The sequence below is a fragment of the Aulonocara stuartgranti genome (genome assembly GCF_965226115.1).
Source record: "Aulonocara stuartgranti genome assembly, chromosome: 19".
Classification (NCBI taxonomy): Eukaryota; Metazoa; Chordata; class Actinopteri; order Cichliformes; family Cichlidae; genus Aulonocara; species Aulonocara stuartgranti.
The window spans coordinates 1,198,463-1,213,754 of NC_138955.1; the positions used below are offsets into that span (position 1 = coordinate 1,198,463).

A 15,292-nucleotide genomic window follows, 5' to 3' on the forward strand; every position below is an offset into this window, starting at 1 on the left:
TTAGGCACTTATGATAAATGAGCACAACAAGTTTAGTTCATTTTGCAGGACATTGGCAAGCATTAACAGTAAATTACCATTTGCTCTTGTGCCAGTTAAACGGTAGTAATCACCTCTTGGAAGAGAATGAAGGATTTGTGCATTGACCTTAGCATACTCCAGCTATTGCTCTACTGTTTTGTGCCGCATTTGTGCGTCTTCTTCTTAAATGCTTGATAGCTTTAACTCAGTATGTGACTGAGAGTGACTTCCAAAAAGAACAGGGAAGAGCGAGTGAGGTAGTGTTTATCTGAACAACACAAAGAAATGTGGTAATTGTCCTTTTTGGAGTAACTACTTGACAGGATGTACTAGATCTCCAATAATCACATCACCTATCTGGGTCACAGAATTGCTGGGAGGCCTCAAAAACCTGGATATGTCTCGTTTGAGCATGAAAAACATGTCAAACATAATTAGCTTTATACAGAAAAGTAGGTCTGCCAATCGCTGAAATGTGAATTTACTGCTTCGAACTTTGCTCTGGTGTCACAAACTGAAACATCTTGAATTCAAAATAAATGTTATTAAAAAGAAAAGAAAAACAGTCATTCATGCATGATATCGTGTCGACTGAGAAGCTGCCCTTGTTTTACCTAACAGTTCACATACTTTTTTTCTTGCCAGAGTATAAAATAAGAAGCGTAACCACGGTTATTACGGTTATGCTGCTTGTATGACTTTCAGATAACTCAAACCAGGCGTGCTTTTCACGTTCACTAATTGATTTTTAATATCCCGTGATCAGCTTTATGATCTCTAGAAGCATTACATTCCATCCAGACGTTGTCACGGTGTTTGAGTGTGAACCAGCTGCAGCGTTTGATGGATGATCCGCTGTTGTCCAAAGTGACAAAACAAGAAAAATAGCGGGGGGCTTTTTGTGCCAAAAGCTTCGCTTCAAATTAATTCAAAAAAAATCTTGGATGCCCAACACTCAGAAATACTGAATGTGCTACATACTGATGTTCCCATTAAAGCAGCATTTTATTAAATAACGTCAATCATATTAGCTTTAATAGCAAAGGGAGCCAGTAAGATTGGCAGACCGGTCTCATTCTCAGATGCATCTCATGAAAACAAAACAAATATTTCGGTCGTCATCACGCATCAGTGCTCTGCTGCAGCCTACAGTGACGAGCATATGTTATTACATAGTAATAGCACATACCAGCCCAGCGGTTACTTCAGCTTCCTTCGTAGTACGTTATAGATATTAAGGAGGAGAGTCTTAAGCCTGACCAAAACCAATGCGACAGCTTGATGACCTTGTTCACACTTTCAAGACAAGCTAAACAGTGACACATGCTCCGAGGCAGGAAATCCAAGGAAGTGTCAAAAGTAAAATCATAAAAGCTACCACACATGCCAAATAAACTAATTGGTACGATGTGTGGTCTCTCGAGCAAAGTTCACAGGAAAATGACGACTTCTGGATATTTTTCTACATATACTGCAAAGAGTTACGCAAACAGAAGAAAAATACGTTTTTTCTTTGGAAAACAATTATGTGATGTGAACACAGGCCAGCGTTTCTAACAGCAGTTTGTTCAAGCATGCAGTGATTCACTGGGCTTGATTCTCTGGGTCTTTGTTATATTAAAAGTGCCTGTTGGTCACATTAAGTCACTCGGTCATTAAAGAAAACAGGCTGCATATATAATGGAAACAGCCTGCTTTTGTTATACTTTGAGCTACCGGTTTATTAAACAATCGATTGCAGTTAATTGCAATAGCCCTGCAATAATCGGTGTCCTTTCCAGCCTTAAAACTTGAGTTATTTGTTTCAAATCTACAATATGCTGCGGGGCTTTTTTCAGACTGTGCTTAGTGGTTGACTTCAGTACTCTGAAAGAATGTTATTCGCATCCAAATCCAAGAAACACTTTTCATTATAATAAAACACAGTTTGACAGAAGCCCCATACAAAACTCCAATATATTTTCCACTATGACTTGGGATTCTGTTGGAAGGTTGATTACTGACCGCTCAGTTTGACTCCTGGTAACGCTGTAGAAACTGATTCCTGTTGATTGGAAAATATTCTCCCCCTTGTGTTTGACTTGTTAATGCCCTGTGGCTATGCACTGCACAGGGGCCGTGCTGTGATGATAAAAGAAGGCCAGCCGTGCTGACTCACGCAAAGATGTCTGGTGTTGTTCAGGACAGCACACTTCTCTTTCCTCTGCGTTTCTCTGTTTTCACTCACACTGAATCTTTTTTTTTTTAAATCTGAAGCATAGAAGGAGCTCAAGCTGTGCCACGTGGACCCAGGCTACCTGCCAAGGCCTGTCCGCATGCCTTGCCACGAGCACTCCCTGTGAGAGCTCAGGAGCAAGCTGTTCAGTAGCTATAGAAGAGCGTTTTCACTTTTCCCTGTTTCTTTCTCGTTCTTACCCAGCTATGACCTGCAGTCATGTGTCAATTTCTCAATCAGAGATTCTGCAACACAGCTGTATGGTATACACAGCCTGTATATAATACCCATTAGGAGCTGACACTCAGGGAAGCAAGGTAATGCAAACAAATGTGCATGTTTTTGCACCACTCGCCATGCACAGAGGCGTATTTTTACCTCTTGAAACCACTCCTCCCTCCTCTGTAAAGTTATGCCACAAATCTGCACCCTAAGAAACAGTGTCAGGGTTTGTATATCACAATCTTAAAAATGTCCCAGATACAAAATTTGTTTGTATCCAAGCTGTCATTTTTCCCCTCCTGAGGTCATGTTTTCCCATCAGTACTTTGGATCCCTGTAGATAACTCGGTGATTGGTGAGCATTCCTAAAGTATTAGAAGATTCACTTGTGGGTCATCTGGATTTTATAGTTGCTTTCTCTTTTAGTATTGAGGGTGGTCCGTAGCAATCACTGCTGCATAGATCATAACCTCCTGGCAGTCCAAAAAGGATGTTAAATGTGAAACGGGTTTAAAGAAAACACACACACACGCCACCTGTGTGTTCACAACAACTCAGCATTATCCAGAGAATAATCAGAGAACAATAACCTGTGTGAAAATTTCACTGCCTCAGGTCACTAAAGAAACATTTGCATTCACAATCCCTTTAAACCATTGAAAATGCTTCACAGTCTGATTCTACTATTAAGAGACACTGCTCATAAAAGTGTCTCCACTCAGCCCCACTTTGCTAACAAAAGGTAGTTTAACTCTCTTCCAAATAATGACACAGTTGAGATCGATGTGAACACAGAGCTTAAGAAGCAGGCCACTTTCAATATTTATCAGAAGCATCTGGAGAAGAAACGCATCCAAGCATCTTTTTGCACTTCTTGTCCATCAATGCTGTGCACTGTCAGGCAATATCTGGCCTATAGTTCAGCTGCTAACATTACACATTGAGTGGACTTTTTTTATATCAATAATAAAAATGAAAGACTGTGAGAATTGACAAGGCAATACAACCCTGTGAAGTTTATGATATCAATTTAAGTATATTTTTTCCAAAATGTGGAATTATTCCGTAAAATACGGTTAGCTCTACCCCGCGTATTAAAATGCAAAGGATAGCAGGTTGTGATTTGGATCATAAAGACAGGAGATCAGCAGATATTTAAAGCTTTGCTAATTGTTAACAGATGTCTGTGCGACTAAGTTACCCACCATCGAGGGCCATAATGAGTGGAACAGTCAGATCTGAACCATGACAAGGAAAAACCTCTCTACACCACTTAACACAACTGCTGGTGTGGAGAACACCAGCGGGAGAGGCGTTTATAAGAAGACAATAAACTGGGTCTCGCGGGAATTATAGGGTGGGGAAGGGTGTGGAGTCTGTGCTTTTTAGCCAAGTTAACCTTGTGAAAAACACCCGGCGTGCCACACGACAACACTGACACCTCAGCTCTGACCAGCTGTCCAGCCAAAACTCGTATTAGATGTTTCATAAACCTATTCAAAAAAAAGGAAAGAAAGGTTACCAGTGTGATGAATACCAAAGTTCAACTGCTGTTAATGATTAAAAAGGAAACACTGTCACATTGTTTTCTGTTGCGAGTTAGCATATCTTCCATATTTCAGCGGGGACATGACATCGTATTCCAGGGAGGACCGTTTCTTCCTGACTTCTGAGGATACATCGTCCTTTTTGTTTTCCAACTGTCATCACTATTAACAAGAAACATATTTTTTATTATTATTTTACACAATATTTTTCACCTAATAGTTATGTTTTTGTTTTAAAAGTGTACTACATGATGCTTAAATCTCTGTGAAGATTCAAACTATGAGTCGACAGATAGGCGGAAATGTGCATATGTCTTCTTTTTTTGGATTTAAAAAGCAGTGTGAAAGTATGTTTATTTTTATTATTGATTTCCACTCTATTTAGCTATGAAAAGACGCTCCCCATTTTCATTATTTACATATGAAATTGCTAGGGTAGGGAGCAGGTAGGAAGAGAGCCTGGGGAGGTGAAGGTATGCTCTGGAGAGAAGAGGAATGATATGCGTGTGAATGAGGGGTGCACCAGCGAAGATTCAAGCAGTAAAGGTAGTGAAGGTGGATGAGATTAAATATCTGGGATCAACCATTCAAAGCAACAGAGGGTGCAAAAGAGAGGTGAAGAAGAGAGTGCATGCAGGTGGAGTCTCAGGGGTGATTGTGGCTCAAGAGTTGGGAGTTCGCCTTGTAATCGGAAGGTTGCCGGTTTGAGACCCTGCTTGGACAGTCTCGGTCGTTGTGTCCTTGGGCAAGACACTTCACCCGTTGCCTACTGGTGGTGGTCAGAGGGCCCGGTGGCGCCAGTGTCCGGCAGCCTCGCCTCTGTCAGTGCGCCCCAGGACGGCTGTGGCTACAATGTAGCTGCCATCACCTGTGTGTGAATGTGTGTGTGAATGGGTGGATGACTGGATATGTAAAGCGCTTTGGGGTCCTTAGGGACTAGTAAAGCGCTATATAAATACAGGCCATTTACCAGGCCATTTGTGACAGAAGAATAGCAGCAGGAGCAAAAGGAAAGGTTTCCAACATGGCACTGAGACCTGCTATGGTATATAATTTATAGACACTAACAAAAAGACAGGTGGGAGTGCTGGAGATGGCAGTTAAAGGATTTCATCCTGTTTTAATGGCAGTCTGGCATTAGAACAGGGGGAAAAATCCACACACATCCTCAGCACCCTGTGGGGTGAGCGAAGAGCTGAAAAAAAAACATTAAAAAGAATAATTCCGGGTGCCGTTGCCTAGCCTGTAGAGATCTGTGCATCCCTGCATGGATATCCCAGACGATCACTAACTCACCACCAAATCGGCCGTACTAAACGATGTTACAGGCAGCGTAACGTTCTCCATGACTTTTCCAGACTCTTTCACATCTGTCACATGTGGTCAGGGTGAACCTGCTCTCATCTATAAAAATCCCAAACGTGGTATTCTACTTCATATTCCAATCAGGCTTTACAGTACTGATCAGCGAGCACGGGCCCCATTAGAAGCAGTACTCAGTACTGGCAGTACTCATCCTTTTCCTCCTTGCACAAAGGATCAGATACCGGTCCTCCTGATGGATTAAAGACCTTCTACAGCCCTGTCCAGCTCTCCTAAAGTGACTGTCTTTAATCTCGTCCATGCTCTTGAGACGGTGCTGGAAGACACAGCAAACCTTCTGCCAATGGCACATATTGATGTGACATTCTGCAGGAGCTAAGCTACCTGTGTAACCTCTGTAGGATCCAGACATCACCTCATGCTACCAGTAGTGACACTGACCCTAGCCCAAAACACAACTAGTGAAAAAACAATCAGAAAAGATGAGGAAGTAAAAAAATTCAGTGGTCTGTAAAACAATCCCTGTTTTGGGGCGTTTCATTAACACAAAAGCAGCTTAAACTAATTAACAACAATGCCTTGTTTATTAACTGACCACATCAATATCTCAGAAGTTGAACAAACGTGAGTCTATACTCTGAAAAGTGTTTCTCTATCTATTTTTGAGCAGTATATATATTTATATATATATATAAACGAATCTTTACCACAGCTTTAATTATATGAATGAACTGAATAAGATACGTTTGCAAACTGTTAGTCAAAAGGGCGTTTTCTGCCCAGCACTCTGGTCTCCCACTTAACATTTGTTGCAGTTAGAATTATGGGCACTCATCAGCAACCACACAGTGTGACTAAGTGACCTCATGCTCTTACATCAAAATATAGCTGACCGGTGCACAACAAAAACACAGCTGGACTTGCACTTCAAATACAGAAGAAGCTTTTGGGGCTTTCAGAGCACATAAACTGTGACACTGATTGAAAACCAAGACTGAAAACCATGACAGCATAAAATGTTAATTTTTATTGCAACCAGACATTCAAAAAAAAGCCAGATTTGAAAGGATGACATATGTAATTCTGATGTAAAGAACTCATACACACCCATGTCACCGAACACCCAATAGCAGCTACTTCTCATGACAGAATCGTCTCTGCTGGCTTCGAGCTGTGGGTGGTGCAGGCATTACCACACAGTGATACAGTAGGAGGGTGTATTGTACATTAATTCTGCAACCCAACAGATGTTTTTAATGACAGCGAGGCTATTTCATCTGAAGCCTGAGAAAAGGGGAGCAGAGTGAAGAATGCAAAGGGATCGGTGCTGTCATAAGCCCAAAACTGACAGTGTCCAAGGGAAACAGTGATTAAAGTTGTGTTTTATTTCCTTTCACTCCAGGTCTTCAGTGGTTTGTAGCTACCTGAACTTTTTCCTATCATCATAAATGACCAGAGGCAAAGAAAACACTGCTTTTTCCACTAAAGCCTCACCATGACTCACCATGTAGCAATGCAATGATGAATGCAGTGCATTGAAAAAACAATCTTCCTATGCTTTATGGACCGATGTGCTTGGATATCTTAATAGCGTACCATTCAGTCATTACAGTCTAATGACTGACACAGAAAAGGTTCGGTGATATCAAATCTCAAAGCATTGATATTAAAATCTCGTGTGCAAATATTGTACAAGTAGATAATTTGCGATATATGAGGTAGTTTACTCTCGCAGTAGGCTTTATACGGTATGCAGTAAAGATTGCTGGATGTGTTAATATGAAAAGGAAATGCCTAATGAAAGAGGAAAGCAACGTTGGCACTCCTCTACCTCCACCAGGTCTGAAATTACATTCTAATGGGGAGCAACTCTCCTCTGTGGCAGCATCCCAGCTGGTGTCGGGCCTCCCAGACTCCATCAGCCCTCATAGCCTCAACAGAGAGGCTGTGTCGCCAGGGAGAATTTACTATTAAGGTGGCTAGGAATGAAAGAGGGATTATCAATCGCAACTCACTGGGAAAGAACACCGCAGAGTTCGGAACACGCAGATTTAAGACTTCGGATTCTTTATTAGGGAGTGCACGCTCGAGAGAGAATGACTCCCTCTTCTATGTAAAACGTGACAATCTGACACAGCCAGAAAAGAAGAGACAGTGGAAAACATGGAAATCTAGGTCATGACTTAATACGAATGGGGAAAAAACACTTTCGGTGTTGTTGAAACTAATATATCAACGTCGTGTGCATTACAGTCGGCTCTGGAATGAGTCGGCAAACAAGCAGGTCCACGCTACACGAATGGTTTCGGTTAGAAGCTCAGGAGCTGCTGCCTAAGAAGAAAGGTAAGTTGAAAACAAAGGCGTATTTCCTTTTATGAGCACCTTAAGGATTTACAGCCACTGGTGCGATTTATTGTTGCGGATGGCTGTTTTTTAATCTGCGCCACAACAGCAAGACGGGAGCGAGCTGAGGTTAGAAAACACTTGATTTTTCACACCTGTGGGCTGCATTTTGAAGTTTATCATTTGCTCAACTGGTTATTTGCTTTTCATAATCTGAGTGTCATTGTTCAATTCACATTTTACATCAATTGAAAAGGAATGCCTGAATTAGCCATTTCAACACTAATGGAGAGCAGATGATGGATGGATGATGGGGGGGGGGGGGGGTTACTTTTCCAGGATCTCTGTGAAATAATTAGATCGACGCCATAAACATTCTGGACATCATATCATACGTACTTCGCATGTTGTTCCAGCACCGAGATTCAAGGTTTGCAGTTTTTCCTAGACTAGATCCAGTAGTGATAGTAGAAAATGGCACCCTGGGTTCTCAACATTGACTTCAAAAAAACATCATTTTCCACCGACAGGTTACACACATGCCATCTGGCTTTGAAAACACAGTGATATAAAGTCCTGAGATAACTCACTGAGCTCACGTCTAGGATTGGGCCAGGATAGAGGACTGAGGCCTGGAAAATTCTTTTTACAGTTATAAATATCGGTAAAAATGGAATATTTGATGTTGTAGTGATGTACAGGTCAGAGTCAAAACTTAGAAAATGTACAGCATTTAAGAGGTAAAGGTTAGCAGGTAGCATTTGATTCTAACTGTATAAATACCATATTTAGCACATACAAGTCCCCCTTACTCACATGGGAAGAACATACACTACCAGTCAAGAGTCTGGACACACCTTCTCATTTAATTGTTTTTCTTTATTTTTACTACTCTCTACATTGTAGATACTCACTGAAGACATCAAATATATGAAGCAAGAGTGTGCAAAGCAGTAATCAAAGCAAAGGGTGGCTATTAAGAAGAATCTAAAATATAAAACATGCTTTGAGTTAGTTCATAGTTCATAGTTTTTGCATTCATAGTTTTGATCCCTTCATTGAGAATCTACAATGTAAATAGTCATAAAAATAAAGAAAAACCTTTAAATGAGAAGCTGTGTCCAAACTTTTGACTGGTAGTGTTTGTAAGAAAACTTTTTGCATTAAAATCTGCCAGCAGCTAATACTGCATGAAAAGCATTGTAATATGCTCCTTACATGGAAATGTGGAAAATTGGATGGAAACATGAGACAAAGCCTCTGCACTTGCACAATAATATTTCCCACCACTGGTGAACGGGGGTGAGATCTCCGAGGTCTAGTATAGAGTATAAACCCAATTGCCCTTACAACTCTACTACACTGGCTTACCTGTGACATGGTTACGTTGGTGTATGAGCTGTGCACAGAGTGAAATTCTTCCACAGGAAGGAGAAGGCCAATTTTGGAGTCAATGTCAATCAGCTGCTCCAGGTCAGAGGGCTCCGGGGTGTAACCCTGGACTGTGGGGACAGACACGGCCCACATGGTCTCCTGAAAGAAACACAAGGTCCAATGCGTGTTAGCCTGCTTTATTATGTGGCAACCTAAATGAGAGACTGATGAACATTATCTGCCAACTTAGTTATTTAGCAACTTTGTAATATTAAAGTACAAAAAAAAAGGAAAAACATGAGAGCGATACAACTTTAGGTCCTGGTATTTTTGTCTGGATGGCTCGATTGCCAAACTCTGACAAATGCATCTTCCTCAGAGTAACTGTCTATCCCAGTGGGGCTCACGTGGGAAACAATGTGTGGATGATGAGCTCATCACAGTGCGGCGGTGAGATAAGATCTCGCAATAAGACTATCATGCCAAAGAGGATCGTAACTCTCCAAAGAACGCAGCTGTAACCTCTGAACACTAGGTTCGGAGGAAAACTGGCAAAAGAAAACAGCAAACATTGGGGTCTATTAAGTAGGTGGAACACATCACAACGCAAAAATGTAAAAGCTGAGACCCGTAATTTTTTTATGACACAAATTAGTGCTTCATATGTCGATCCATTCTATTGTTTCAGTCGCTGCAATTATTTCCTTGGATATGGCAGAATATCTCGCTGCCAGACTTCAGACAGGGTCCGTATGTCCTTTTGGTTCACATGCATGCATTTTGTTCCATTGCATGACAGAATGCGAGGTTTTGACAGACATCGCATAAAAACATCAAGCATAGAGTGATTTAATCCTGCTGCTGCTCACCATGGAAGAGAGGAATTCACAGATAAAGAAGAAAAACAAGCTCTTGGACCAGAATTTTACTTTTACCCTAAACTGAGCAGCACTGATATACAGATATAACACTGACAGATATATAACTCACATTAATAACTTGATAGAGAGGTCAGATTTAAAGGTCTGAACCCAGACCAGTGGGCACAGCTCTGTCTGATCATGAAGCCTCTAATTGATATTAAATAAATCTTCATCTGTGGTCACAAAAAAAAAGAGATAATGCTGGAGGAGGGAATCTACAAAGCCTTTAAAGGGAGCAGTATGGAAAAGCCCAAATCCATCCAAGCAACTCAAAGCTCACCAGTTTCAACAATTAAAGCACTCAAAAACTCAAAAATTTCCTGTGTTGGATGTGTGCAAGAATACGGGACATTATTACCCCATGTATTCTTCGTTAATGATTTCCTCATTGACCCGCCACGTGCATAAATGCGCATGTGAAAGTAGTTACCATTTCAGCTGCATTGTGATACTGTAGGTATTTATCAAAGTCAAGGAAAAATTCGTACAAACAGCCAGCCGTGGCCAACAAACAGCACTGATGTTTCCAACAAAATAAAAAATACCAGAGTAAAACTCACATCATGACAGATATTTTAATGTGTTCTGTCAAATTTGCGATACAAGATGGAAGGAGCCTAAAAGAGGCACAATGGAGAGCTTTTTGTCTTTTTCCTCTGCCAAGTAAAGGTGGGCAAACTGAACTCTCTGAAGCTTCCAGTTTGGACCAGTTTCTGTGTAGGAATGTGAACAGAGACCTGAAAATGGATAAATAAAGACCGAGTTAATCTGCGTGTTGACAGAGCTTTGGTGCTTCCTATAGCCAGATATAGAATTTCCCAGAGGAACCCACCCGAGGGATTAATAAAGTTCTATCTTATCTTATATAGTGAAAGGATCTCGCACAAGGCCTTTCCTAAGGGATAAACGCGTTCTGCGATTACTGACTGCTCCTGATTTATCGGGTTACACAAAACTGTAGAGCTTGTGAGAACAGGAGTCAGTAACATCCAAATCAATGTGTGAGGCAAACAGTAAGCAGCAGATTTTGGTTGATGTGTCCCAAAGGACTCTACCAAGAACTTGGTGAAGTCCTCAGAACTAAGAACACTTCGCTGCCAGAGTCATGGTGACATAAATAATATGCTTGCTACGTTATTGCTATTCATAATAGCATGTCTTGCAATAACAGGAAGTCTTCTTGCGGCCAATGAAAAGACTCAGAGCATCTGTGCTTCCCCCAGTTTGGTATCTGCCACCAAAATGATTTCAGTACTGTTTTAAAAGTCAAGAGAAGCATCACGAATAGAGCACCGAGACATTACAAAACCTTGGCAAGCTGTGCCACGGATGCAGAGCTGTCAGTGTTGAACTAAATGGAACCGCATGTTAAAGGTAAGCAGGGTGTTTTTTCTTGCATTCCAGAGGGTTTCATCTCATCGGACTTCAAACTGGTCGCACAGCTGCCAAAAGAGTTATTAAGGCAAATTAAAAGTGAAAACAAAATCATTTGAAGTTAGAATGGAGTGGGTGGGTTCACAGAGAAATCCAGGTGGCAGGGTCTCAGATAAATCCTCAAAGGAAAACAAAAGGTCCATTCTCTTAGCTTTAAGCTCTATCAGCACAGTGTGTGCAGCTGTAGGGATCCTGGCTTCTGAATTGTGCTGAAACACGGCAGAGGGAATAGTTTTGAAAACATAATTATAAAACTAATGGATAACATGGAGCATTCCGTGTGAACCACATGTGGCACTTGACATCTGGCTCATAATGTGAAGCGCTTTCAGAAGTCAGAATCTTCTGCCCGTCGGCTGCCAAGCAGTCTTTAAAACATGGATATCTGACCCATATGCTCTTCTGAGAGGCAAAGTGTGGCTGAGTTATTTAACAATTTTAACAACGATAATATATTTCCACCTACAGTTATGTGAAAAAGAATGTTTCAAACTCAGTACACCACTACTGCTTTCATAGGAATTAAGGGCTAAGTAACAGCCAGGTGCTGCTAATCAAATTCACTTAACTGATCATCACCAAATCTGAGTACCTCTATAAAAAATGAGGTTTTTACTGTTTGCTGGTCGGTAGTATTCATGTGTGTGTTATCTTTATAGTGGACATTACAGCAAACCCACCCCACCCCCAAAGCTACATCTCAGGCTCTACAGGACTCAGTTAGCATGTGAAACATTAAAGGTTGCGCCAGTACTCTGAGAAAAAGCATGAGTTGTTTGCCAGGGTTGCGAGGAAAGCCTCTGTTCGCTAAAAAAAAAAACACGACAGCACGGCTTAGGTTTGCAAAACTGCATCTGAACAGTCCCCAGTAGTTCTGGAGCAATGTCTGTCCTCAATGCACGGTGCCACAAACCAAAAACAGCATAACAGCGCAAACCTCCTCATACCCACTGTCAAGCATGGTGGTGGAGGAGTGCTGATTTCGGCTTGTTTTGTGGACATGGGCACCTTGGTGTTATTGAGTCAACCACAGAGTCAAATATGAGGCCATCTGTCCGACAGATTAAACTAGGCCCAAACTGGATCATGCAACAGGACAATGACCCCAAACACAGCAACAAATCTACAACAGCATGGCTGAAAAAGAAAAAGATTCAAGGTGTTGCAAAGGCCCGGTCAAAGTCAGAACCTCAAGCCAACTAAAATGCTGTAAAAGAGCTGAGAATAAACAACTGCATGGAAACTTTAATGAACTGAAGCAACAGTTTAAAGAAAAGTGGAACAAAATTCCTCCACAATGATGTGACAGACTGATAGTGTCACACAGAAAAAAATACTTCAAATTCTTGCTGCTACCCATATGGAAAAGATATATATAAATCTTATAAAAGTTTGTATCTGTCTTGTGTGAAACTTGTATGAAAAGCATACAAGAGTGAAAACAGATATAAGATCCCTTGGAAAATTATATAATGAAACTTGTATGTTTTGGATACTTACTAAAACAATATATGAAAGTAATGAGAAAGTGGCCACTTTCATGAGTAAATCATATAAGTTTTTACTATTTCTTTTCCATATGGGTAAAGACGATTCTCCAAACTCATGGATTATAGTACTGTATGTACAGGGCTGCATACAGTCCTGTGAAAGCTCCTTTTTACAGGACTGTATAATATCACAAAAGAAACTATTTATTGAAAAAATGAAGGGATTGTATTAAAAGGTCATTATAAGAATTATAAGTTTTATTATATGTAGAAAGCAGAAAGGATCAACGTGTTGGTAGAGGAGGCAGCTGATGAGATCATCTCCTCCGACTGTGCTATTGCACAAGGCCTCTGAGACACAAAGGGTAAGTACAAAGAAACTTGAAAAAGAGAGACTCATTCTACAGCATATGTTGCCTGTTAGGGCTTCTTGTCAGCCTACCTTGCTGTCTGCGCCTCTGGCAGGGTCGTCTTCCTCTTCATCTATTTCTCGGAGGAGCTCAGCCAGACGCCTTTTCTCTGCCTGGGTCAAAAGCACTTCACCTCCTCCGCCATTTACAAGCTATTGCATAACACAACATTTGTGATAGAAACTAAAAATCATTATTTGCCCGGCATTTCTTTTCTTTTTAGTGGTGTCCTATTATGTATAAATTATTGGGGGGGGTGGGGTTGTTGTTTTTTTTAACAAGAGACCAAATATTTTCCTCAGTGGAAAAACCAACAGTGGAGAGACTCACTTTAAGTCATGCGATATATCCAAGTACTCCATTTGGCCCAGTCTGAACTTTGACATACCTCAATGTTTTTCTTAACAAAGTCCTTCTGTTTATTCATGCCTTTGGAATCTCCAGAGTGGCTGCGTTCAAATTGGTCTTCCCTAGTGTCTTCATAATCTTCTTCAAATGATCTGATCAAGCTGTCTGGCCTCTGGTTACCTGTCAAGGAAAGTATGCAATGCATTTATGAAGATAAATATTGAAATAGTAAGTCAAGACTCTAATAACCAGTTAAATCTGATAATGTTATTTTACAAATGTGGTTCTGTGATCCTATTGACATGATGAGTTTGCAGCTGCTCAAATCAGAGTGATCAGAGTAAAATATACAAATATAAGTAGTTTGTAAAGAAGTAGACTAAAAATATTCTTACAAGGTGGCACAGCAGGCAGGAGGACAATCTACTAACTACATCTTAGGCCTCTATGATAACAAGCAGCTAATCTGCCTAAGAATCTTTGAATGGAGCAATTAGCATTGAATTGACTGCTGTTTTGGGAAGAGATTTATTTCTTAGGGAATCAATATCATAAAAAAGGCACATGATCCTGAAGAGAAAAACGTTTATGAGTCACACAGGGCCAGTTGCTATACATTCATTTCTTGGAAATATTTCCTTTAGCACATTAATGCCTGCAGCAGGCTGAAGTGATGCAAGAATCAAATGCTAAAGTTCCCTGACCCTGTGGCGCCATCGTGTGCACAATTTTGGAAGCACAAACAAGAACGTATTTTCTGTTGCAGTCTTTCCACAAGCTCACTTGGCTCCGAGTGCTGGTTGTTTCCATTCTGCTCATGTTCAGGAATCTGAGTGTCAAACACAGGTATAACGTTGTTGTCCTCATCTGTTCCTAGAGGGCGATAAGAAAGTCTTCATCAGTGACTCAGTGATGATATGAACTGCATGTTCCCCACACACTTGTTGCTGTTCTGAATATTACCTTCGGGTACTTCCAAAGCCAAAAACAACCTTGTGTTCAAAGCTTCCTGAGCACATCCAGAGTGACCTCCAGGTTTATTCTGCTGCAGATCAACACACAGTATAACATCACATATAGGTGATTTTTTTTTATCTTTTAGATTGTTTTAATTTAACACTCAGGGCCGTGGGAGTATTGCAATTTCAAATTCCTGCGTATGAGCTGTACATATGGTTTTTAAAAATCAAGCTGACTTCGACTTCTGACTTTGAGGTGATAAGAATGAAAATATTTTAGTTTTAAAACAGTCTAATAAACTGATCAAGGAAGGAGATTGGATACAAAGGTGTGTCTACCTTGAACTCTTGCCAGAGTTTTGCTTGAAACTCCTTTCTTTGTCGCCGGACTTCTTTTAGTTTGAAGATTTTTGCAGACAGTATCTCATCGAGTCTTTTAATTTCTTCAATAGCTCTCTGCAGTTTAAAATGTTCATTCTGTCCCTCGGAAGCATCAGCGTGAGACTGATCTGCAGTCCAATATTTTTGTAAGTGAGTGACCGTCAATAAAAGTCAACGACACAGCACACTGTGTGGAATTATTACCTTTGCCAGGACATGTGACTGATGAGTGGCCTGTAGACTCTTCAGAGCTGTTCGGAATCTACAGGAAATTGTAGTCTAAAGTTACGAGATGCACACCA

The 15,292-nt window shown here is 40.8% G+C and overlaps 1 protein-coding gene across 5 annotated transcripts in view; it reads right to left on the reverse strand.

Annotated features, from left to right (window-relative positions):
* Positions 1-15,292, reverse strand: part of fsip1 (fibrous sheath interacting protein 1) — a gene marked incomplete at its 5' end in the record, with an annotated part of 29,689 nt that overhangs the window by 14,194 nt on the left and 203 nt on the right. For 4 of the 5 annotated variants that reach the window (XR_014273146.1, XM_082516058.1, XM_082516055.1 and 1 more), the window contains 7 exons: positions 9,043-9,204; positions 13,335-13,454; positions 13,691-13,830; positions 14,434-14,523; positions 14,614-14,695; positions 14,949-15,118; positions 15,195-15,252. Coding sequence is in view for 4 of the 5 variants with exons in the window: in XM_082516058.1 (XP_082372184.1) it covers positions 9,043-9,204; positions 13,335-13,454; positions 13,691-13,830; positions 14,434-14,523; positions 14,614-14,695; positions 14,949-15,118; positions 15,195-15,252 (822 nt within the window). The remainder of the gene's footprint in view (positions 1-9,042; positions 9,205-13,334; positions 13,455-13,690; positions 13,831-14,433; positions 14,524-14,613; positions 14,696-14,948; positions 15,119-15,194; positions 15,253-15,292) is intronic. The other variant, XM_082516056.1, reaches the window with a different exon arrangement.